At 42.4% G+C, this 22,932-nt stretch overlaps 1 protein-coding gene across 7 annotated transcripts in view; it reads left to right on the top strand.

Moving 5' to 3' along the window:
* Positions 1 to 21,907, top strand: part of PATJ (PATJ, crumbs cell polarity complex component) — a 145,460-nt gene extending 123,553 nt beyond the window's left edge. For 3 of the 7 annotated variants that reach the window (XM_027883091.1, XM_027883089.1, XM_027883090.1), the window contains exons 35-45: positions 1,135 to 1,218; positions 3,138 to 3,331; positions 5,098 to 5,245; positions 6,345 to 6,431; positions 9,138 to 9,255; positions 10,843 to 10,883; positions 11,165 to 11,287; positions 12,385 to 12,489; positions 15,509 to 15,612; positions 17,341 to 17,464; positions 19,146 to 21,907. In XM_027883091.1, coding sequence (XP_027738892.1) covers positions 1,135 to 1,218; positions 3,138 to 3,331; positions 5,098 to 5,245; positions 6,345 to 6,431; positions 9,138 to 9,255; positions 10,843 to 10,883; positions 11,165 to 11,287; positions 12,385 to 12,489; positions 15,509 to 15,612; positions 17,341 to 17,464; positions 19,146 to 19,292 — 1,275 coding nt within the window. In that variant the 3' untranslated portion in view covers positions 19,293 to 21,907. The remainder of the gene's footprint in view (positions 1 to 1,134; positions 1,219 to 3,137; positions 3,332 to 5,097; positions 5,246 to 6,344; positions 6,432 to 9,137; positions 9,256 to 10,842; positions 10,884 to 11,164; positions 11,288 to 12,384; positions 12,490 to 15,508; positions 15,613 to 17,340; positions 17,465 to 19,145) is intronic. The other 4 variants (XM_027883092.1, XM_027883096.1, XM_027883095.1 and 1 more) reach the window with 3 other exon arrangements.
* The last annotated feature ends 1,025 nt before the right edge of the window (positions 21,908 to 22,932 follow it).

Below are 22,932 nucleotides of genomic sequence, written 5' to 3'. Positions count from 1 at the left end.
GGCAACACAGGGAGGGGGGTTAAATTGGTGATGAGAGATGTACTGTCTAACAGTGTTTTCCCAACATGGAGGGACTTTGTTCTGCCCCAGCAGTGATTTCCTCCCCCTGCTCCAGGAAGGCGACGCACAGCGGGGCTTGCACACTCCAGCCTTTTTGTTGGAAGTGCTGGAAAAGCTCCCCTTTGACTTCTTGTACATCAAGTTTTGGGGAGGGGGGGACTTCACAGCCATAGGATTTTTAGAGGGTATATTTGTCCGAGAACAAGTTATCCAATACCTACATGTCTAATTAAAAACCACTGCATGTTTATCCAGAGCCAGAATTGGTAGCAAAGCCAGTTTAGCTCTGAGACTGAGTGTTACTGAGCAGAAGAGCAGATTTCGCACAGTGAAGAGTCCCATCCTGCTTGCTGAATCTGAAGCACTGTGGCAGGATGTTCACCTATGTTTTTTCAGAAGGAAAAAAAAAAAAGAGAGAAACAAGCCAGAACAATGCAAAGGGAAAGCACCAGCAAGAGAACAGTATGTTCTTTGTAATGCTTTTTCTTTGGGGACATCTATTGCTGGCAATAAGATTAAATCACTGAAACCTTCCCTGAAGCTACATCTGCCACTGCCTACATTTTCCAGCCTCAGTAATAAACTAACATTTGCCATTGTTCCTTTCTTCTGGATTTCATTTCTTACAGATTTTAACCAGCACTATTTACCACAAGGCATTCAGCTCTTGCTTAAAGCCGAGATTTATGCCAAGTCCCTAAAAATATTCATAGCTCCAAAGAATCTGGTTTTAAATAATATCATTAAAAGTAGACAATATTAATACAACAGTTCACACTGAGTTCACGTGCTGCTGATGCCAACATGTAAAAATGATAGAAGAAGCTCTAGGCAAGACTATCCTGAAGTGGTGAACAAAATCCTTTGTACTTTTTGTGTTTGGATTACAGGAGTAATTTTCTTATCCCAAAACTTTTTTTTTTTTTTTTTTTTTTTAAATCTTTGTTATAGTCTTGCTTTTCCTGTCATGGAGTGCTGTACTTTCATAGAGGTGGGGATAGTGGGGTGGGTTGTGGCTAACAAGCAATGGAGTGTTTGGGAAGGAGGATTCACACCACCCTCTTTTTCCCACAGGATGCCATAGTGATCCATGAAGTTTATGAAGAGGGGGCAGCAGCCCGAGATGGCAGACTTTGGGCTGGTGATCAGATTCTGGAGGTAAATTACTTTCTCTGTGTATGTTCTTGGTTATGTATACTTGTATTCCATGCAACGGGTTTCTTGTAGGGTAAGGACAGGTCATTGAGAAGGATCTATATTTGAGGCTTCCTTTCCATCACTAAGAACATCCTGAAAAATTCATATTTCCTTATATATTCATATAAACTGAAGGTACAAATTGAGAATACATTAAATTTAATTGAGCAAGGCAGTTCTTGAATTACATAGTTCAGCTGTCATGTCCAATAGCTTAGTATTATTCATCTTTTTAATGTTTCATTCAGAGGCCGCCACTCAAGTATCTCTGCACTGCCTGCAACCCAGATATTGAGTGGGGCCAGCATGGGGTGGGGAGGAGAGGGGGGATGCACCATTCCTGTGAGCATCCCTCCTAGCATCCCTGCAGAAGCCACCAGCTCCCTCAGGCCACGCTTCATCCAACTGGGGAACACACAAGTGAATAAATGTGGTGTTTTTCCCTCAGCCAAGCACAGAAAAGGTGGAGGGAAAGGGTTAAGAGAGAAGTGTTGGTCTGCAAATGAAGCTTGCGTCAGGCAGGGGTTCAGTGCAGCTGCTCAAAGCTCTGCTGTCAGCTCAGGACAAATTCCCAGCATGGCCATTAAGGCTTCGGTGTGTAGGGTTAGAAAAATAGCGAGGGGTACTTGGGGACTTGTCTTTACAACTCTTGCACTGAAAATATTTTTGTTAGCGTTAAGGCTGAATGTTGTTTTCGTTTTATAAATAACGGTGTATTAACAGAGCAGGATAATTAGGGGGTAAAAATGGGGCAGGTTAATTAATTCTTCTCTGGCCAAACAGGAAAGTGCTAATGTTTGTGGGCCATAATATTGTTATTGTTTCAGCTTTTAAAAGCTAGATTAATGAATCAAAAAGATGACTCTGAATTAGCTTCAGATTAGTGTGATAAAGCACATGTAGATGCCTGTGTCAAGAAAAGAGTATCAATGCAGTATATAAATATGTGCAGAATTAGTACAAACAATGTGATTATTATAGACTAATTATCTTAATGTAAAATTAAGTACATTTGTAACTTTGCATATCTAGAAATACTGAGAAATATTTTCATTACCTTAAAACTTATGGAAGTGGATTAATATTGTATGGTTATTCTGTTACAGTTCGTGCTACTTCCTAAAGAGAAAATGTTTAAGTATTGATATATTTTGGTATTAAGAAGTAAAAGATTATTTTGTTGACAGAATATTGGCAAACACTTTAAAAGGCACCCGTGGATCAGTCTTGGCAAAATTAGGAGATTAAGTTTCAAGTTGTGATAGTTTTTTAATCCTTGAACATGTATTGAAGTAGAACTTCTTATTCTGTCTGACATTACTAAAATGCTGAAACCTTCTCAGGTCATGGTAAGGGAAGTGTTACTGGGTGCTCCAGGAGCGGTCTGGTGTGCCATCTATTGGATAAAAAGGAAAATCACCATTTCATAAGTCCTGCCTGGGCTTCTCCAGGGCCATTTATTGCTGATGTTTCTAATTCTTTCTGGTTTTGTCTCGACGCTGTTGCACAGCCAGGGAAGAAGGAATCTGAGTGGTAAAGAGACACAGGGAGCTCAAAGGAGTACATCCTACCTTGTCTTGGTATAGAAAGAAGCATTGTTTGAGATTCCAAAGGATTGAGGTTAAAAAGAAGGGAAGAACACCCACAAAACTTCCAAGCCAAAACGTTTTGATTGTTGTGATGTACTCCAGGCAATTGCACAAAGCACCGAACTCACACTCTGTAGGAGATCCAGGATCTCGGCCCTCTGGAAATGGGAGCACTAAATTAAAGCGCCAGAGGGTGTCAATTTGACAAATTTGTCCTGTCACACAAGGGTAGGGTGTGATGAAAAGATCATTTATACATGTCATTTGGAAAGCAAACACTGATTATTTCAGGTGAACGGGATCGATCTGCGGAATGCCAGCCATGAGGAAGCGATCACTGCACTCCGACAGACACCCCAGAAGGTGCAGCTGGTTGTTTATAGAAATGAAGCACATTACAAAGATGAAGAAAACTTAGAGATTTTCTATGTAGATATACAAAAGAAAACAGGCCGAGGGCTGGGGCTCAGCATAGCTGGGAAACGGTAAGAGCAGCTCTGATCCAACAGCACTTCAAATGAGAAATATTTTGCTTTTTGAATGACTGTAGCCATTCCAAATGGAATATGAAATAAAGGGAAAACTCCATAAGAAACTGAATTTTGTATCTAAATATCTTCAAGGATGCAGTGGCACTGAGGTTCTGCCTCTCTGTCAGAACAGTAGACCTCAGCAGTGAAGGCTGCAGCTGCCCAGGAGTGCTCCCAGCAGGTGTCTTTTTTGGAGGGAGTGTGGCCACGTGCAGAGTTGGGAGCTCACTCTTCTGGTGTCATCAGCATAGCCATGGCCATGGTTGGAGGCCCTAACCATAGCTTCTCTAGTTCCAAAATGGGGGAAGAAACCTTCCTATTTCTAAATACCAGGATGTGCCTTTGCAGATGGATATGTGAGTCAGATTTAGCTCCTACTTGGGAGTTGAACCCAAATCCTGAGCAGCAGTGACTGCGTAACACTGCAGAGAGCAATTCTGTGAGTACAAAGCAGATCCTGAGACACAGAACCACAGAATCATTTAGGCTGGAAAAACCTCCAAGATCATCAGCCTATGTCCGATCCCCACCTTGTCACCCAGCCCAGAGCACTGAGTGCCATGTTCAGTCATTCCTTGGACACCTCCAGGGACGATGACTTCACCACATCTCTGGGCAGCCCCTTTCAAGGCCTGACCATGCTTTCCATGAAGAAATTCCTCCTGATGTCCAACCCAAACCTCCCCTGGCACAACCTGAGGCTCTTTCCCCTTGTCCTGTCACTTGTTGCCAGGGAGAAGAGGCTGACCCCCACCTGGCTTACTCTCCCTTCAGGTAGTTGTAGAGAGGGATATGGTGGGAGGTGGCAGCAGCTTAATAAAACATGACTTTACTGATCTATCCCTAAACCATTGCCATTAGATCACTTGAACCAGAGCACTGATAGTTTTAATCTTTCTTTGCTAAAAGAGATTATGGCATGATACTCATTCAGTGTTGGTGTGTAAGAGTCTTATGGTTGCCCTCCTGTATTGCCAGAAATAATTGACTTTTGCAATTACAGATCATCATGTCGTTATCCCAACTGCCTGTGGTCTGTAAAGTTTCCACAGCAGTTTTTTACAAGAGTGGGGATGTTTAACCCAGGTGTTGTGAGCAGATTGCAGGTTGGATAATTAATTTAAAGCTTGTGCAAATTCCCCTGCAGATGGCAATCACAATCTCCAGCCCTCCCACCTTTGCTTCTGTGCTACTGCTGAATGCTTCAGTGGGGATTTCCTCCTTAGGGTACCCCAGTTTCTGAAGTCAGTTAAGTGATACCCTGGCATAATTCAGGATGTAGATACCAAATGCCAAACTTTGGCATTGCAGCTGGAACCAGCTCATACCATCATTTAGGTGGGAAGAACCCTCTAAGGTCATTAAGTCCAACCTGTAACCTAACATTGCCAGGTCCACCACTAAACTGTGTCTCATGAGATAGTTTAACTCCATCTTAGACCAATCCTTGGCTTTTTATTCGTATAAATGGTGTTTTTCATGAATTTTTATGTATCCTACAGTCAGAACTAACAGTTGAAGGGGAAAGACAGCATTAAATATAGCACAACATGCCACGGTTTTAAAACTCATCGATTTTTTACACGGTTGAATGGGGTGTAAAACTAGTTCTTCCCCTGCTCACAGGTTTCTTTTAATGTCTCTTAAATGCAAGTAATCTAAATTGGTCTCCCAAAGAATATTGGATTGTGTAATTAGCCATATGCTTCTTGCATTGTTAGAAATGGAAGTGGAGTGTTTATCTCTGACATTGTTAAAGGAGGAGCTGCAGACCTAGATGGAAGATTAATTCAAGGAGATCAGATTTTGTCTGTAAATGGGGAGGATATGAGAAATGCTTCACAAGAGACTGTTGCCACTATACTTAAGGTGAGTACAGAATACATTTTAAGTATTGAATTGCAGTTACTGACACTGTGTAAGGTAATTATCCTCAAGTGCTATTTACTATACACAGGACAGCTCCAAGTGATTACCGAGACAGGAATTTCATCTGAAATAACTGGGAGATTCATTTAAAGTCACTTTTCTGTGTATTTCTAGGAAGTGGATGATATGAAGCAGGAAAACAAAGACACATTTCGTATTTAGGCATTTATTTGAAAATGCAACTGTGTATTTCATGTGTTAGGAAAATATTTGGAAACCAGAGAGGCAATACAAACCAGAAATGAAATAAATGTCTTTGGCTTGGCTGCAGCTATAAAATGACAGCTGAAATCCGTTCCTGCACAGCTTTCCATCTTCCAGGAGTGATTTTACACTAAAGTTCTGGGAGAAGTTGCTTTTTTCCATTAAAAAGCACATGGTTGCTTGGTCTGGAGGAGAGGGCTGGGGATGGGATGGCCGTGAGTGCCTGGTGTTAGATCCTTGTACATCTCCCAGCCCTGAGAGCCTTGTGGAAGCAATGCTGCAGATCCATCTCTATTCCAAACTGCATCTGGAGACAAGGGCTTCCCCCCTGCCATTACCACCAGTGTTCCTACACATGATTTCTTTCATTCTTGAATGGAAAGGCTAATTATTTCCTTGCTTTTTCCATTCAGGGTTGGTACTCGGCCAAAAGTTTACCTATTTAAGAATAGGAAATCGGTGATACGAGGGTATATTGTTAAGTTGGATCCATATGGGTTAAATTCACCCTTTTCTGTAGCATTTTTCCTCTGAAGGGGTTTTCAAACGTCTGTTAAAGAGCTTGGGGCTTTTTGTTTATTTTTACTTAGTAATTGGCCATCTACAGTTTGCCAGTAGGAAGATTCATACTACATTCAGCAACCAGGATAAACCTTCAGGATAAACCTAAATCCACTTTCTGTATTGTCTAAAGACAAATGTTCATGTTTTGAGCATTCCTTGTGGTTTTCTTCACGGACTTGTGGTGCTGAATATAAACATATTCCTCTCCAGGAGAGCATGAAGTATTATGTGTCTACTTAAATTGTACATTGTGTGGGGTTTTTTTTCCAAGTGTGCCCAAGGCCTGGTGCATCTTGAGCTTGGGAGATTGCGAGCTGGATCATGGCTGTCATCACGGAAAACATCCCAAAACAGTCAGGTTAGTGACAAATTCCTATGTATAAAATGGAGGTGTGAAGGGCAGAGCACAGGGATGGTGCATGTGAGGCTCAGTCAGACACTGCTGAGGACAGGGAACAAAATATTTTACCGCTGTCATTTTCTGTACTGAACTGCTGCTGAAATGCTGATTAAGTAGAAGAGCTGGTTAATGGTTTAAGGAGTGTCTTCCCAAGACACACAAAAAATCTGTAATATCTTTCTCAAATGATGATACCCAGAAATTTTTTTTAGACTCGTGAAAGCTTCTTGAATGTATTTTCTGCAGCTGTTTTGTCAATCAAAATGAGTTAATGAAACCGAACTGTATCTTTGCCTATCTTAGGGCAGAACCACATGAGAGCTGCTTTCCTCTCAAAGAAAACACAGAGCAATTTCCTGCTTCACTTACTTTTTACCTGAAGCGAGGACAACAATTCATTTTTCAATCAGAGCAGGGCTTTTCCCCTCTCCCTGTGCCCCCCAATCCTCTCAGACACCGATATGCTGGTATTAAAGCTGGAGTGTTGCAAGGGAGAGAAACAAGGCAGAAGGACTTAGAAAACTTTTTAATGGATTTTCCTTCCAGAGACCAACTGTTTTGCCATTATATTTAAGTTGCCAATGTCTGTGAGAGAGACACGCTGTGGATCACAGCAGAGTGATTGCTGTGGAGGATTTTGGCTCCTCTCTGCCCTGAGGGGAGCAGCACATTGAAGGGATATACAACTTCTAAAAGAAGGGCTTGGTTTTGGAAACAAGGAGGAGCCATAGGAGGCTCAGAGGGGATGTAAATTAAAGCAGGAGTGCTTTTAGGGAGGTCAGTAAAAGGCTTGTCCATGAATAACCCAAAAAGGTGCCAAAATCATCATTGTATGTCCGTGATTTCTTCACTTCCTAAAGGCCAGCACCGATCCAGGCTGCTGTTGGGGGTTGAGGTACCAGGAGGGGCTAAAGCCATGTGGGAACAGCTGGGCTAAGCCCAGCTTTAAAACTAATGACTAAATAGCATTGGAGAAACATCTGTCTGCACTGCATACAGCAGGCAAGGAGAAATGAAGGAACAGAGGCAAATGGTACTGATTGCATTAAGTAAAGACAGCAGTCGAGTATTACTCTTTTTTTGGCCATTGTATCGGCATGGAGCCTAAGTAAGAGCAAAGTAATCAAAAACTGACAGCTAAAAATTATCCACCTAGTAAAAAGCTCATAGGTGAAAGGGAAGCAGAATGCCATAATATCTAACAAGGGTTTAGGTAAAAAATCAGATCAAGTGACGTCATCCCCCTTTTTTGTAGCATAAGAAGCTTTTGCAGGAACCTGGTAATTCCTGTATTTCTTTCGATACAAGAAAACGTAATCCTCTTGATGCAGTCTTTGAGAGCCTTCATCTCATTGCTCCGAAGTGACTTAGTGATTTTGAAAACTGCATAAATGTTTCTCAGCAAAACCCTTCCAAGAGTTATAAAAATCTTGGCAGATGATGCAGCAAATCAGCTTGAATGATTTGCACAACTGCGAGCGCTGTTTTGGAAGCTGCTGGCCAAGAGCATCCAGAACTTTTGTCCTCACTTGGCTTTTTTCTTGGTCCATTGCATACCTTTAACAGGAGAAATAGAAGCCTTGTGGTGCAGGACAGTGATTTCTTTCACGCGCGTTGCAAATGATGTTAACTGGGCCATGAATTGGCAACTCGAGGTGGAAATTGTGCTCTGCCTGGTGTTTGTCACTGACAGCTGCACGCTGGTCAGTAGAGGAAAGTGCTTGCCAGAGCTTTTGATTCACCGACTAATGTGTTTAGGGGGAAAAAACTGCTGTGGGTGGAGAAGGACAGACCACATCTTTTGTTTTGTACAAGGCAGCACGGCTGGAAAGGTCTGGCCCTCAGTGAAACCTGTGGTTCAGATGTACTTCCTAAATTGATAATTACGTTTCCTCAAGGGACAGAGTCTAAAGATAAAACCAGATAAGGAGAGAGGGAAAAGGAGGGCTGGAAATAGATGGCCAAGAAAGGGTAACATGAGAAAGCAGCTCTCTTTGGAGGTTCTCCCTTTGTAACGTGGCATGTTCTTCTGGAAATGAAAGTAGGTTCTTGGGCAAATGAAAGGAGCAGGGGCAGTTAACAGTATATTCAACTAAATAACAAAACCTGTAGATTTCTGCCATGCAACAAAGTGGGTATCAGTCTTATTCCTACCTTGTGTGAGAGAGGAGTGTTTGGTGTCCTTCTGAGTGCCTCGTGCGTGCAGGTGAATCACAGGGAAGATGCCCATCATCTCCTCTTCTCCTCAGGTTCAGAGATACCCTAAGAACAAGTGAAAGAGGGGAGGGAACAAGCACTCCAGAGCGGACCTTAGCAACACAGGCAGTAGGTGTGCATGTAAGGGAGTGAAGCACCATAGAATCATGGAGGTTGAAAAAGACCCTTAAGATCACTGTGTCCAACCATTCCCCCAGCACTGCCAAGACCACCACTAACCCATGTCCCCAAGCACCACATCTGCACATCACCCCAGAGATGGTGACTCAACCACTGCGGGGAGATTTTGGTAGGTTTCCCCTACCAAAGAGGTTTGCATTTGCGTGGCCAATGTGGTATTTCCAGTCTGGTTGGCACAGAGCACAGCTGTGCCTGTATGTTGCAAGATGTGGTTTAAAGTTAACATTTGTGTTTGACTCAGAGGTTTTTATTTATTTTTAACTTCAGGCGAGCCAACCGAGTGTCCACAGCCACTTCCACCCCGCTCTTGCTCCAGTCCTCTCCACCTTACAGAATTTCGTCAGCACAAAAAGATCTTCGGCAGATGTGTCTCAGAGAAACTCAGGTATAATCTGGGCAGCTCTCAGAATAGCTGTGTGTTATTTGCTATATATTTGGACTGCTTTAAAAGCAAAACTGAATACTTGAACCTGGTTTTCCTGCTCAGCCTCCCAGAAGACATCCCGCTGATGTTTTAAGACCTGAACACTTTCCAGCAGATGAAATTATTTTTATGTCTACTAGAGAAGTAATGGCTCCTCTATTTCAAGTGCAGAATTCCTGTGCCCTGCTATTCCCCGACGCCCTTGTCAGAGGCTTAGCACAGGCACAGTTCTCGCATTAGAAACAGTTTTCTCAGGGAATAAAGCTGCCACCACTTCATTTATACCTTTGTTGATCTTGAGTGTATGAAGGAGTGTTTTGTAATGAGAAAGTCACAATGCCCAGTTTGCAGTTTGCAGATTTAGCAAGTGTTAAATCTGCGAGCTGCGTTTGCTTGTGGAGAGCCTGCTCCAGGAGTTGGGAATCTTTGCTCATGTCTGACCGTGAGCAGAAGACATTTCTTCTGGCACTTTGCATACACTAGAGGAGTCTGGTGGCTTTTGGGCAGCCTTCCTTGTGCTGTTTGAAAAAGCCATGCAGCACTGAGAGGGCACGTCCTCATGCCCTTATTTGGGGTCCCTAGGGCTGGGCTTCCCACTGCTGCAAACCTTGGCAGTCCTGCCTTCTGCACTCACAGCGGGGACACAGGCATGGCCGTGAGGAATGCTGACATGGAGTAGTAAAAATCATGGAATTTTTGGAGGAGACTAATTCTGCCTGCCTTCTGAAAGGCACTTAAAATAGGTGAATTAAAGCTAACACAAGTAGGGGTTGGTGTAGCAGAGCTCAGGGCCTGATCAGCTTGTTGGGCTGTTTAGTCCTGGTTTAAACAATGCCCCTGAAGTTTTTTTTACTTTCTTTTCTTTCCCCTCCTCCCTTTTCCCTTCTCCTTCCTCTTTTCCATTTCCCCTTTCCCCTTTCTCTCTCCTTTCCCTTTTTCCTTCCCTTTTCCCTTCTCCCTTTTCCTTATTCCCTTCCCCTTTTCCTTCTGTCTTTTCCTTCCCCTTTCCCCCCCCCTTTTTCTTTTCCATTTTTCTTCCCCTTCTCCTTCCCCTTTTCTAATATTCTGAGTACATTTGAAAGCCCTATGACTGGATATACACCAGCCAGACTTCCTGCCTGTCTATTATTTACCAATACAGCACAAAACTGGAGGAGGAAATCAGTGGAACCACACCAGTCTCAGAGCAGCCGTGTGCCCTTTGTGCAGGAACACTGTGATTTAGGAATAATAAGCCAATCTTTAATTGAGTGAAGGCACAATGGGGCCCTTCTCCAGGCTGGCAGAGTGCTGCTGTTCCACAGATTGTGGCTGGGCTACAATGGGTGTCACGGTGACATCCATCAACCAAAGGGATTATACCCGTATTCATCCTTCCTCCTTCTCCTCCTCACGTGAGCAGCACTGCCTGGTTTGGCACAGGAAGGCTCCACTCCTGCCTGGTGATAACTCTGCCTGAGCAGCAAGGGACTGTTGTCACCTGACAGTGTTATCTCTTAATTATATTATCTCTTAATTACAGAAGCTAATTGTTTGTTTCTTTATTAGTAGGAGCCGATATGGGCCCAAGGACTGTGGAGATAACAAGGGTCAGTGAGTTATTTTCTATCAATTCATAAAGCTGATGCCTTTCACTGAAGTTGTTCATTTTTGTACCATTTCTCACAAGTCAAATTGCATTATTTGTGTCTGCAGGCAGATGTTGGATGTGTGCCTGTGTTTTGGGACCTGCATGTGTGAGGATACGTGTGTCTATCTTACCTGTTTTCTCTCTGTTCCACAAATCAAATGACTCAGTTGTTGCCGTACCCTGAACACTGACCCCTACGAGTTGCCCAAATTGAAAATGTTCTGTTTTGCTTTGTTTCAGGGCCCATATGATGCACTTGGTATCAGCATAGCAGGAGGGAAGGGAAGTCCACTGGGAGATATTCCCATTTTCATCGCTATGATTCAAGCCAGCGGTGTGGCCGCACGGACCCAAAGACTCAGAGTGAGTAGAGGGGTCCTCAGTATTTCCTGTTTCATCTGCCATGTGTCCCACAGAGCCTCAAGCACATCTGTATATGCTATCACTTTGATAATGTCTCATAGACTACTCTGTCATATATATATATATGCTTTTTATATAAAATAACAAAAATAACAACAAAACTAAATCTGCCCTTCTCTTGCCATTTTAGTTAAACTGTGTCTTGGGATAATGGCAATTGTTGCCCATATTAGAACAGTGATGTTAAGAGAAAGAACTTAAATGCATTTGCAGTGGTCTTGGAATGTATATGTTCATCCAGACCCAAAAAAGGGCAGCAACAGTCTCTCTGGAAACCCACAAGGATTTTGAGTACTCCAGACTGGGCATCATCAAACCAGGTAGAAATCAGAGCAGAAATTATTCTTTTGATCATAAGGCCCTTAGAAAGAAACACCAAAAAAAGGCACTTGTATCAGACCCACTGCACATGTGGGTTTCCAGGGATGACTGTGATGAAGACTTTCAGTTTCTGAGTGAGTTTCAAGGAATCAAAAGTATTGAAAAGAACTTATTATGCAGACCCGTATACTTTGGCCCATGAGATTCATTAGGACATGCTGCTACATTCATGCTGTGTCTCCAGTAGAATTAAACAATAGCACTAAGTGCAAGGGTCAAGATCATCTTTATGTCTAAGAAGAGGAAACCATCTAGGTTAATTAGATTAACATCAGAAGTTCCTACTTTTCTGTACAACATTCAGCAAGTGCTTACACAGTGTGGAAGAAAATGAACGTATCTGCATATTCAGATACAAATGAATCCTTTCTGGATGGGAGGACAGCAGTGAAAATCTCCCTCTCTCTGCTTGCAAATGGAAAGAGTAAAATACAATTAATCTTTGTTTCTCTGATCGTATTGTTAGTTTTAAAAAATCCATATTGTCCTTACTCTGAAGAATGGGAAATGATCACTAGCAGTGCAGAATCCTCACAAAAGGGATCCTGCAAAAGAGAAGCGTGACTGTGCAGTGCCAAGTTCACGAGGAATTTTAAGCATTCTTAATTTTAATTTTCCCTAATGGTAGTAATTTTCCATTACTGTTGTGCTTTTAGGTTGGAGATCGGATTGTCAGTATTAATGGGCAACCTTTGGATGGGCTGTCTCATGCAGATGCTGTTAATCTACTAAAGAATGCTTATGGGAGCATTATCCTGCAGGTATGGTGATAAATTGAACATGCAGCTGCATCAGGGTAGATAAATGGCATTCAGGAATAAAAAAAACACTGAGCATCACTGGCACAAGGCATCACAGAATTGCAGGGTGATTGCTGATGGGAATTACACAGAATGAAAGCAAGAAATCATTTCCATTCAAAAATTCTTTATTGCCATTCATGCAGGCTGTGAGCGTGATTATATAAAGTGTAACAAAGAGAACAAAATAACTTATTGCTACACATGATAAATCAACAAGCTTCCAAGTTGTGGGGCTTTTTTTAATTTGAAGTTAACTAGGAACAAAAAATTCCGTGTGTGTGTGTGTGTGTGTGCGTGCATGATGTAACAAGACTGGGACCCAACTGCCCACAGTGATGGTTTCCATATTCTTGAAAGAAATTCAGGGAAAATTATAGCATCGTCATTACAGCAGTACTGCCTAGAACTGAATATTCTACAGGTAATGAATAAAAACACTCAAGAGAGAAAACAGTGCTGTCACTGCTATGTTTCTTCTGCCACATTGGTTCTAATTGCTGTCTGCCAGGATATTCATCCACAGTTTATTTTTATGTTTACACAAAGAAATGGGGAAAATACTTGCCAGATAGAATTCAAAATTCTCCTCATTTTCAGAATTATTGTAACAATTGGAAAACAAGCTGAAGACACCGCTAAAATCTGCTCTAATTCTCTTTATCATCACAGCATTTTGGATTGGAACACATCCTGAGGGATTTTTGCGAGCTTCTTGCTTGCATTACAACACAAATAGAAAAAAAAAAAGAAAGAAAAAAAGGAGGGGAAAGGGAAATTAAATGATAATAAACTCAGTTTTAGACTTGCTTATTCTTTGTTTTGTCTGTCCATGAACTGCTGACCCAGTAAGTGATGAGCCAGTTCCAGAGCAGATGGTGTATTTGTGTAGTTCCATTGAAGTCAAAGGAAACACATAGATATGCCCCAGCTGAGGATTCTCTGTTAAATTATAGTTATCATATTGTTACTAACGTTGAGTAATTTCACTTTTCATGTCAACAGTATTCCCTGAATAGAAAATGAAAGCTTGCTGCAGAACCCAAAATTGCTCATCTTGAAAGCTGTAATACAGCATACCGCACCTCATCAAGGATTTAAAAATATTCCTGATGGAGCACACTGTCACTTGGTCTCACATAAACAAAGAGGTTCTTCTAGAAATGTCTTGGTTTTTTAGTTGTCTGGTTTTTTTCCGCATTTTTGCTCTCTAGGTTAAAATGAGCCCAGTAGTCTTAACAGATGATACAGGTTTATTCTGATAAAGTCGAGTCTATTTTCCTTCATTAAAAATCTGTTCTATGAAGGTGGGATGTTGTATTTCAATACTGGGAGTAGTGTTGAGGCCCTGCCATAGTGTGCTGATGCGGTTGCCTCACACACTGACCACAGGTACTTCTCAATCACCAAATTGCTCTTTTTTATTAAAACAATCTAAATGGAATAATCCTATCGCTGTGATAATCATGACTGATATGTCATTAAGTAATTCTGTTTATTATCAGGTTAGACCACTTCATGGCAAACTGCTTTGAAAGGTCAGATAATTGTGTTCAGTGGTGTGGAAAGGCTTATTATGGGAACGTCCTGGGAAGGATGGTAAAGGAGTTTGCAAATGCTGTTTGCAAATGGGAGATTAAGGTCTCAGGGGAACAATCATCCCTTTCGGCTGTTTTGATGCTTTGGTTTAATTTAATTTCTTTTCTGCAGGTGTAGTAATGAGATAAGGGGAAGCTTTTTTACAAGGTTGTTGAACTCTGATACGTTCTTACTGCCAGCTGAAGATTTTTGAATATAGATTTATTTTGCCCTCGTTTTATTGAACATCAAAACACGACAAATCCTGGCTGGCATTCCTTACCCTAATGGCACAGGAAGGAAACCCTAATGGTGTTTTTGGTGGCTGAGCTAGGTGCAGCTCTCGTCTGCTGGACTGCTTTATTTAGGGTATCCTGGAACCTGAGTCCCAGATGCAAAATTCGCATGAGAACCTCTTGGCTCTATCAGCCTCTTGGCTCCAAATCATTTCAAAGAGGGAAATATTGTTATGGAAGAATTGCGAGCATTCGTTTAAAATGGGGGATTTATAGAATAGGATTTTACTTTGAAAAAGTACATTTTCGTTAAGCCATGTTCACAGCAACTAGTGGAAAAAGTACCTTTTCATTTTGATAAAATAAGGCCATAGCTAGCTGAAGGAAATACTGGAAATATACTTCCCGGCTGTTTTTCACTGTCTCTGAGCTGAAACAGTAAATGTGAAGCAGAGAGGAATATCTCTTCAGAGGGAGATGGAGTTAGGAGATAACCACAGCATGTAGTTGTTGGGAAATTGGTGTCCTTTCAACTGTAAATACTTCAAATCCAAACCACTTCGTGGTGGTCTCTTTGAAATTTTTCCAGAAAAAAAGCAAAGAATAAAAAATTAGCATCAATGCAAGGGTAAGTGCCAGTGCCTCACCACCCTCACAGGGAAGAATTTTCTTCCCAATATCCAATCTAATCCTGTCCTGTGGGAAGCCACTTCACCATGTCCTGTTACTCCATTTCCATGTCCTAAGTCCCTCTCCAGCTCTGCTGGAGCCCCTTTTGTTAAAGGCTATGGTGGTCTCTGTGGGGGGCCTTTACTTTCAAGCACAATCCTGGACTCTTTGTGTTGACTCTATTTCCTTGACAAAGTAACCTTTTTCTCTGGATTATCCAGAAGGGCTGTTCCCTCTGCTCAGCACCCGAGTGATGGTTGTGTGAAGGCAAGGGGAAGCTTCACAGCAAAGTTTACATTAACCTCAGAAAGGTGGTTGCTATAATTTGAAAATATCGAATTAGTAGATTTAAGAGAGTAACACTTGTATTTAAAATTTGCTTAGAAAAAAGTCAACAGTTGATTTTGGGAATGTATCAGCTACTTTCTGCATAATTAGCCAAGATGGTTTTGTTGTTAAGTGAATACACATTTTATTTCCTTGATCCTCCTGCTCAGGTTGTGGCTGACACCAACATCAGTGCCATTGCCACCCAGCTGGAGAGCATGTCTGCGGGGTGCACCCTGAACTCATCCTCAGAGCATCCTTCCGAAGATCCCGAGTAAGTCTGTACTCCCCTGCAGAACTGAAGTGGATTTCATGCAAGGGAACAGCCTGGAATGGTGCAGGAGGTCTCTCCCATTGCTTCTCTCTTTAATTTTCCATCACCTTTAAAATGAAAACTGTGACCTTCTCCAAGCTGATTATGGGCTTATGTCTGTCTTCACCTGCTGACAGAATCTGCTTGAGTAAATAAGCACAAAGTGTGTTTCCAAACACTATTTCTGGGTATTTTTCAAGAAAAATATCTCCTTTCTTTTCCAATGTTATGCTGACATAGTAGTTCTGCCCTTGCCTGTTGGCTTCCTTGTCTGGAAGAGTTATAATCGTAGCAATTTGAAATAATTTGTTATTGGCACACTGAGGAAAGATGTGTTTAAAAGACCTTTCAAAACGTGTCCCAGAAATTTCTTTGTCTTTTGAATCTTTTAAGCTTTACAACTCAAAAAAATCTGATTAAAACAATTTCTCCTTGTAGCACTTGTGTGTGGTGATGGAAGTTAGAGATCCAGTTCTCCCATGCATCATTCTCCATCGTGCGCTTTTTAGGGCAGCCTGTAGCATCCCAGTTATCATTTTGAAATTCATTTGATCTTCATTTCAGTTCATCAGTTTCCTTATGTTCTGCATTTTCATTCTTTGATTCATTCTATTTATTTTAAGAAGCTGAGATGCGAGTTGCTGCTCTACCTCAGGGGGTTTGAGTGTAAAAGTTAAGCTATTTACGCTTCATTCCCTAGTCTTACCGTGTGAGATACTGTTTTTATTGCTGCTCTCAAAGGAGAATTGCTTGCTTCACAAAAGGATTTGCATTCTTTTTTCATATCAAAACAGTAAGGAAATTTGGATGTGAAAATATGAAGCAGAATTAGAAAGTTGTATGTATTTAGTCCTAAAAAATACCTCGATAATAGTCAGATTGGGCTGCACTTTGGATAAGTGGAAGATGCCAAACAGCTTTCACAGAATTAGAATCACTTAGGTTGGAAAAGCCCTTTGAGATCACTGAGTCCAACCTTTAACCCAGCACTGCCAATCCCAACACTAACCCATGTTCCCAAGTGCCACATCCACGTGGCTTTTAAATCCCTCCAGGAATGGGGATTTCACCACTGCCCTGGGCCTCCTGTTTCAATGCCTGACCACTTTTAGTTCACAATAATTCTTTCTACACATGTAGAACTTACTAATTTCAAATTTGAGATGGATCTATTCATTCTGAATGGTCTGAATTCCACAAAAAAACCTTCCTTTGCTTAACGTAGGCCATGGAAGTCCCTGAAAAGTTCACAAGGACAGGGGATGTAGGTCAGATATAGGCTGTTAGGAAACAGCCCAAAGAGCCTGGGTAGAGATGACACTGTAAACAGTGATCTTGGCTGCGTCCTTTTAGACTCTTTCCTCTTGCAGTTGCCACTTAGGCAGAGTAAAGATGACAGAAAAGAAAGCAATCTCTCCTTTATTATATGCAGCGACTGTGGATCAGGGGAGTCTCACTTCTGCCTCAGAGATAAGTAGTCTTGGTGAGGTCTTATTAAAAATAAGCATTTTGGAAGTGAGGAGCAGTGTTTCAACTCTGAGCTGTGCAGAAGTGTTTCAGTGCAGGGGTCATGGTTTATGACTGTGTGAAAAAATTCGTGACAGATGAATGTCTCTGTAAGTGTTCCTTCTGCTTAAAGTCCCCAGAGACAGACATTGCTATTCTAAGTGATATTTATTGTGTTTTCAGAGCACCTCAGCCTAAGATTATTACTTTGGAGAAAGGCTCTGATGGACTGGGATTTAGTATTGTAGGGGGGTATGGAAGTCCCCATGGAGACCTGCCCATTTATGTCAAGACTATATTTGCCAAGGTATCTTTTATTTTTGTTTTCTCTGTATCGTCTTTAAAAATTAACCTAAGATTTGGCTTGGGTAATATATTATGTAGTAGAAAGCAAAATGTACTGTCTAAGTGCATTGATGTGAGTTAGTGGACCTAGAACTCACAACTGGCTTCTCAGTTTATATTTCATATTCCTTATGGCTGAAACAACATACTTTATCTCAGCAAAATTGCTCTGTGTACTTGGGAAACTTGTTTTTGTACATTAAAATATTTATAAGACAGTTTTCTATCTGTAAATCTCAAGAAACCTTTCAAGAGGTGTGGAGGCATCACTTTTGCCGTTGTGCAGGAGGGAGGCAGTTGCAGAGATGCTGTATCTTGGCAGATGAGTTTCAGCTGAAAAACCAGGAGTAAACCTATCTCTGACCCCAACCCTGAGTATCTGGGGAGGATTGGGGGTACCTGCCAAGTACTGCCTGGGCTCTGGCCCCCAAGGCTGAGGAAGAACCACAGTACAGCCCAGCCCGAGTGGAGGAGGGAGAAGTGCCCCTTTTCCCACCCATCCCTTTGCTAGAGATGAGCTCAGTGTGGGCCAGTAAGATACATCAGGTATGGCTATGTGAAGAGAGTTGTGGAAATGGGGGGGAGGAAGGGAAGACAGTGGGAATTAGGGATCCTTTGCCCACAGTTGCTTGTCCAGTGCCTACTTGCTGTCATTTGTGTCAGCGCTTGTGGCAGGGTAGGTGATACAATTGAGAAAACTTTGTCTGAAAGGGGAGTAGAAGTCTTCTGCTTCTGCTGTACTGGAGCTCAAACCACAAATATCTTGTCGTTTTACAATATTCAATTATTAAGATATTGTGTCTTTTAACTGATGCAAGTTTCTAGATCTGAGCATGGCTGAGAAATCCTAAATGGAAGCTAAATGTACTGTAGTGGGGCCTTGGAGCAGAAGCAGACACTGTGAGCCAACCTCTGGGAAGGCAGGGCTTGGGATTTGGATTAAAGAGCTCAGGCCTCTGAAGGAGAACAGCCATTTCTAAAGCTTTGTGGGAGCTTCTCAGGAGCATCATAGAATTGTTTATGTTGGAAAAGCTCTCTAAGACCATCAAGACCAACCATTCCCCCAGCACAGCCAAGGCCACCACTAACCCATGTCCCCAAGTGCCACATCCACACGGCTTTTAAATCCCTCCAGGGATGGGGACTCCAACACTGCCTTGGGCAGCCTGTTCCAGTGCTTGACACTGTTTTGGTGAACAAAATTATGCTGATATCCAATCCAAACCTCTAAATGGCACAACTTGAGGCCATTTCTTCAGTGGAGCCCAGTTCTGTCTGGGTTGAGGGCAGTACCCAAGTTGTTCTTCTGCACGAGCTTTGTGTCCCTCCTCCTCCTCACTTTTTAACTGTTCCTCAGCCCTGGGTGTGGAGTACATGTAAATGCTGCTTTAAGAAGCCTCTCCATAACCATAAAATCCAGAGTCAGTCTTGGCGCTGCCTTTTTCCAGGGATGAGCCAATTCTCTCAGGGGTTGGATCTCAGGGTGAGCCGTGAGTCGAAGCCCTCACAGGGAACCCTCAGCACTGTCATTTCACCCAGCTATGGTGGGATTCCAGTGCTCCATCCCTCCTCATTCCAGCCAGCATTCCAAGGGGCGGGAGGGCTCCATGTGCTGCCACTGACACCTGGATTTGCCGTTGCAGGGAGCAGCTGCGGATGACGGCAGATTGAAACGCGGAGACCAGATCATGGCAGTGAACGGGGAGGCTCTGGAAGGCGTCACCCATGAACAGGCCGTGGCCATTCTGAAGCGCCAGAAAGGAACTGTGACATTAACGGTGTTGTCATGAGTGTCACTGCGCTCACGGAGATAAATACAATTATTTTAGAACATCAGTAGAGCTATAATAACCCTGCTCAGCCCTGATGTAAAGCAAACCCTGGCAAAAATGAGTCAGTGTTCCCCCCGTTGCCAGGCAGGGTAGTGTGAATCTCCAGCTTCATTTAGCCTTCCACATTTATCAGCCTTTCTCCCCACCCTCCCCGACTTCTGGTGGCTTTTGAGGTTTCTCTGGACAAGTTTAATTAAGAAACTTCAAAGAACAATATCCATTTTACTTTATTTAATGCATCAGTTTATCCCCACTAGTCTGAACCCAGGTTGCAACTGCTGAACCTGGAATCAATTCACACACAAAAGAGAATTTAGATCATCAACTGATCTCATCTGATGAGCAGAAATAAATGCCGAGTGACTTGTCATCTCACTCATGATTTACTTATGCTAATTGTTCTTTCAAGTATGCCAGAAAACATTAGCAATGTAATTAAATTACCACTGTTCCAAATGATGAAATATCAAATTCTCCTCTGGGAAATTATTTGTGCTCGGCACAGTAAGTCTGATAGTCAAATGTGAACTTCTCATGTTTATCTCTTTGGGTAGGTCTGTGGAAGTTAGTCAGAGGTAATTACTGTGATGTGTCAATTTACAGCCTTTAGCATGAAAAATAAACGAGGGGAGAGGGAAATTTATTTTTTTAGGCTTTTAAAATGTTTGAGCCTTTTCAGATATTTAGGCAGCATGAACAACAACAGCGTAGCTCATTCTATTCTAATTATATTTTTTAAGAAGAAATGTGCTGATATATGCCAGGCATGTCGCATACAAAGGCAGTTGTTGTCGTGCCAAGTCGCAGCATAATTGTTCATCCTGAAACTTTAATGAAGACAAAAAGTTTGCTTCAGGAATGTGATCGTGTAATTCCAGGAATGGGGTGAGGTAAGCAGTGCCTCCGCACGTTGTCTTTAAGGCTCTGTGAAGTTCATCCAAACCAGCAAACTGATTTACAGTTCCAGGGGTCTCCCCAGGATCAGATAGAGCAGGAAGAGGTTTTCACGGATCACAGAGGATGCTTCGCTCTTGGGGTGCTGGAGTTCAGTTTTGGATAATCCCAAACACCAGTGGGCAGAGATGAGATGATCTCCCAAAGCTGGCTGAGGCAGTTTAGGATGACGTTCCTCAGCCCCTCCATCAAGCTGGACAGCACAGTCAAAGCCCTCAGCTATATTTTGGGTTTAAGCTAAGCCAGGTTGAGTGTGCTGAAGCCCATAAGGAGCCTTCCCAAGGCTAGTCCCGCTCTGGACCAGTCTCACCATGGAGGTGGGATGCAGGAACGCTCATCCAGAAATGAGCAACTTCATTCTGTGTCACAGCTATTCCTGCAGTGATTATATGACCGTGGCCTTAGTGATTTAGCAAATGAATTTGGCAGGCACATTCATGGCAGTGCAAGGCATTGTGGGTTAATCTCTCCATCCAGAGGAGCATGAGGGTTTTAAAGGAAGCAGCCCAGTCTGATTTGGACTATTTGGTATAATTTATAATGATGATGTAGCTGAGAGAAATGAAAGGGGAGGCGGGGTAGGAATTGGCTGCTCATTTTGTGTGAAAAATTCCAGGAATTAAATGGATAAAAGAATCAAAATCTGCACTATAATAACTGAGTAATGCAGGGGTGTGTTAAAGGTACAGTTGCTCTGTGTGTTTTAGTGGGTTTTTCCCAATTTTACATACAAGGACAGATCCTGAAGCGAGGTGAACTACACTGAGACAGGGATGCTGCAGTTAGCTCTCATGGAAAAGTATTTTCCTTATTTCATTGGAAAGTTTTCCATAACTTTAGATAATCACAAAGTGCATTTAGCCTGCTGGAACCATTGGTGGGTATTCCCTTAATAGTGCCTGGAAGAGACTTCTTGTTTTCTATGGATTCCCACTGTCCTATTTGATTTGCCAAGTGAAGTGTTAGTGGAATCTTGATTGTAGACACACAGAAATATCTTCAGAAGTAGCAAATTGGGGGAATTTTTAACAAACTGCCTTTGGTTGCAGAAGTATCCAGGGTATGCGGGAGTTAAAGAGGAGGTGTGAAGAGAGATCCTCAGAAAGCATATGGAATTTATCAACCAAAGGGAATGATTCCTCTGTCCTGTGTTTTTATAGCTGTTGTATTCGGAATTTAGGATGTTGCCACATTTAATCAATGAAGTTTTAGATGGCTATTTATTAGCCCATGATGCACATACAGTTCATATACATAAGTAATAGAATTTATGGGCTGAGATATTTTGCACTTCTCGTTGCTAGAAGGAGAGAGAACATTTTCTGCTTCTTGTAATTTGCACTTTGTGTGTTGAATATATTACTGCCAAAAATTATCTTGCAACTAATTGATAAACCAGTGACCATGCAGAGAAGCGTGTGCTCCATGTACAGGACCAAGTCAGATAATTAAATTTGCATTACGCTTGTCTGGGGTGAGGTGTTCTGGTTTGTTTAAAACTTTATTTCTGTGCAAGGGAAAACAGCAATTAAACCTCCTGATTGTATGTTTACGTATATCAGTAAAATGAGACGTTTTATGACTTCAAAGATTCTAAATAAAGCTCGGTTACATAAGTAGTTGCGCACTTACATTATTTATTTTTTTAATTTAAGTCATTGTTAAGAGCTATTGCACGAGATGTCTTTGTTTGCTGTTCCAAGTAGGGCTGTGATTGCTTTTCTCAGGGAGCAGGAGCAGCAGTCGCTGTCAGAGCAATGGGAGACAGCAGTGCTAGGTAGAAGGATTGTTCCCAGCTGAGATGATCACATGGAGCCATCCCTGCACACCTGTCCTCCGTCAGGAATCTACAGCCACCCATCTAGGTTAGTTTTTAATCATGAGGACATCAAGAACAGCTCAGGTAGGAGACTGAGGGTACGGTGGAGGCAGCAAAACTGGGGGATGAAGATGAAGGTGCTGAGGGATCATAATTGTGCCAGGAGGAATCAGAATCAACCCAAAAGATGCTCACAGGAGGAGCATCCGTACTACAGGCATCTTGCAGCCCCTCAGAGGTGCCATTCAAACACCATTTTAATTGATACATAGAATCACAGAATCATTTAGGTTGGAAAAGCCCAAGTTCAACTGTTCCCCCAGTATTGCCAAGTCCACCCCTAACCCGTGTCCCCAGGTGTCACATCTACATGGCTTTTAAATCCCTCCAGGGATGGGGACTCCCCCACAGACCTGGGCAGCCTTGACAACCCCTTCTGTGAAGAAAACTTCCCTGATACCCACTCTGGACCTCCTCTGGCACAGCTAGGGGCTCTCGCCTCTCATTCTAAGGGTTCTTCTACCTTGGTTTGCAGACTCAGCTGTCATAGCCTTTACTTTCAGAAGGTCCAGGTGCTGTTCACAGTCCTGCATCAGCTTCCTGACCTCAAAAAGCTGCAGTTCACAATAAGACCACCAAGGACATCTTTGACATCACCAGGAGCCATCTTAGGGCTGCTTGCACTTCTAGGTCAACTTATAACCAAGTTATGCTGATGTTTGGACTTCTTCCAAAGGCTGGGATTGAGCTGCTGTAAGTTTGTGTGTCCTCCCACCAAGTGAGCTTGCCAGGGGCTGTCATCTGTCCAGGTATGACCCCTTCAGC

This window comes from Empidonax traillii, unplaced genomic scaffold (genome assembly GCF_003031625.1).
Source record: "Empidonax traillii isolate 1590-97213 ecotype Southwest subspecies unplaced genomic scaffold, ASM303162v1 scaffold118:size1038473, whole genome shotgun sequence".
NCBI lineage: Eukaryota > Metazoa > Chordata > Aves > Passeriformes > Tyrannidae > Empidonax > Empidonax traillii.
Note: the sequence above shows the minus strand (reverse complement) of the source record. Positions and strands in the feature narration are given on the sequence as shown.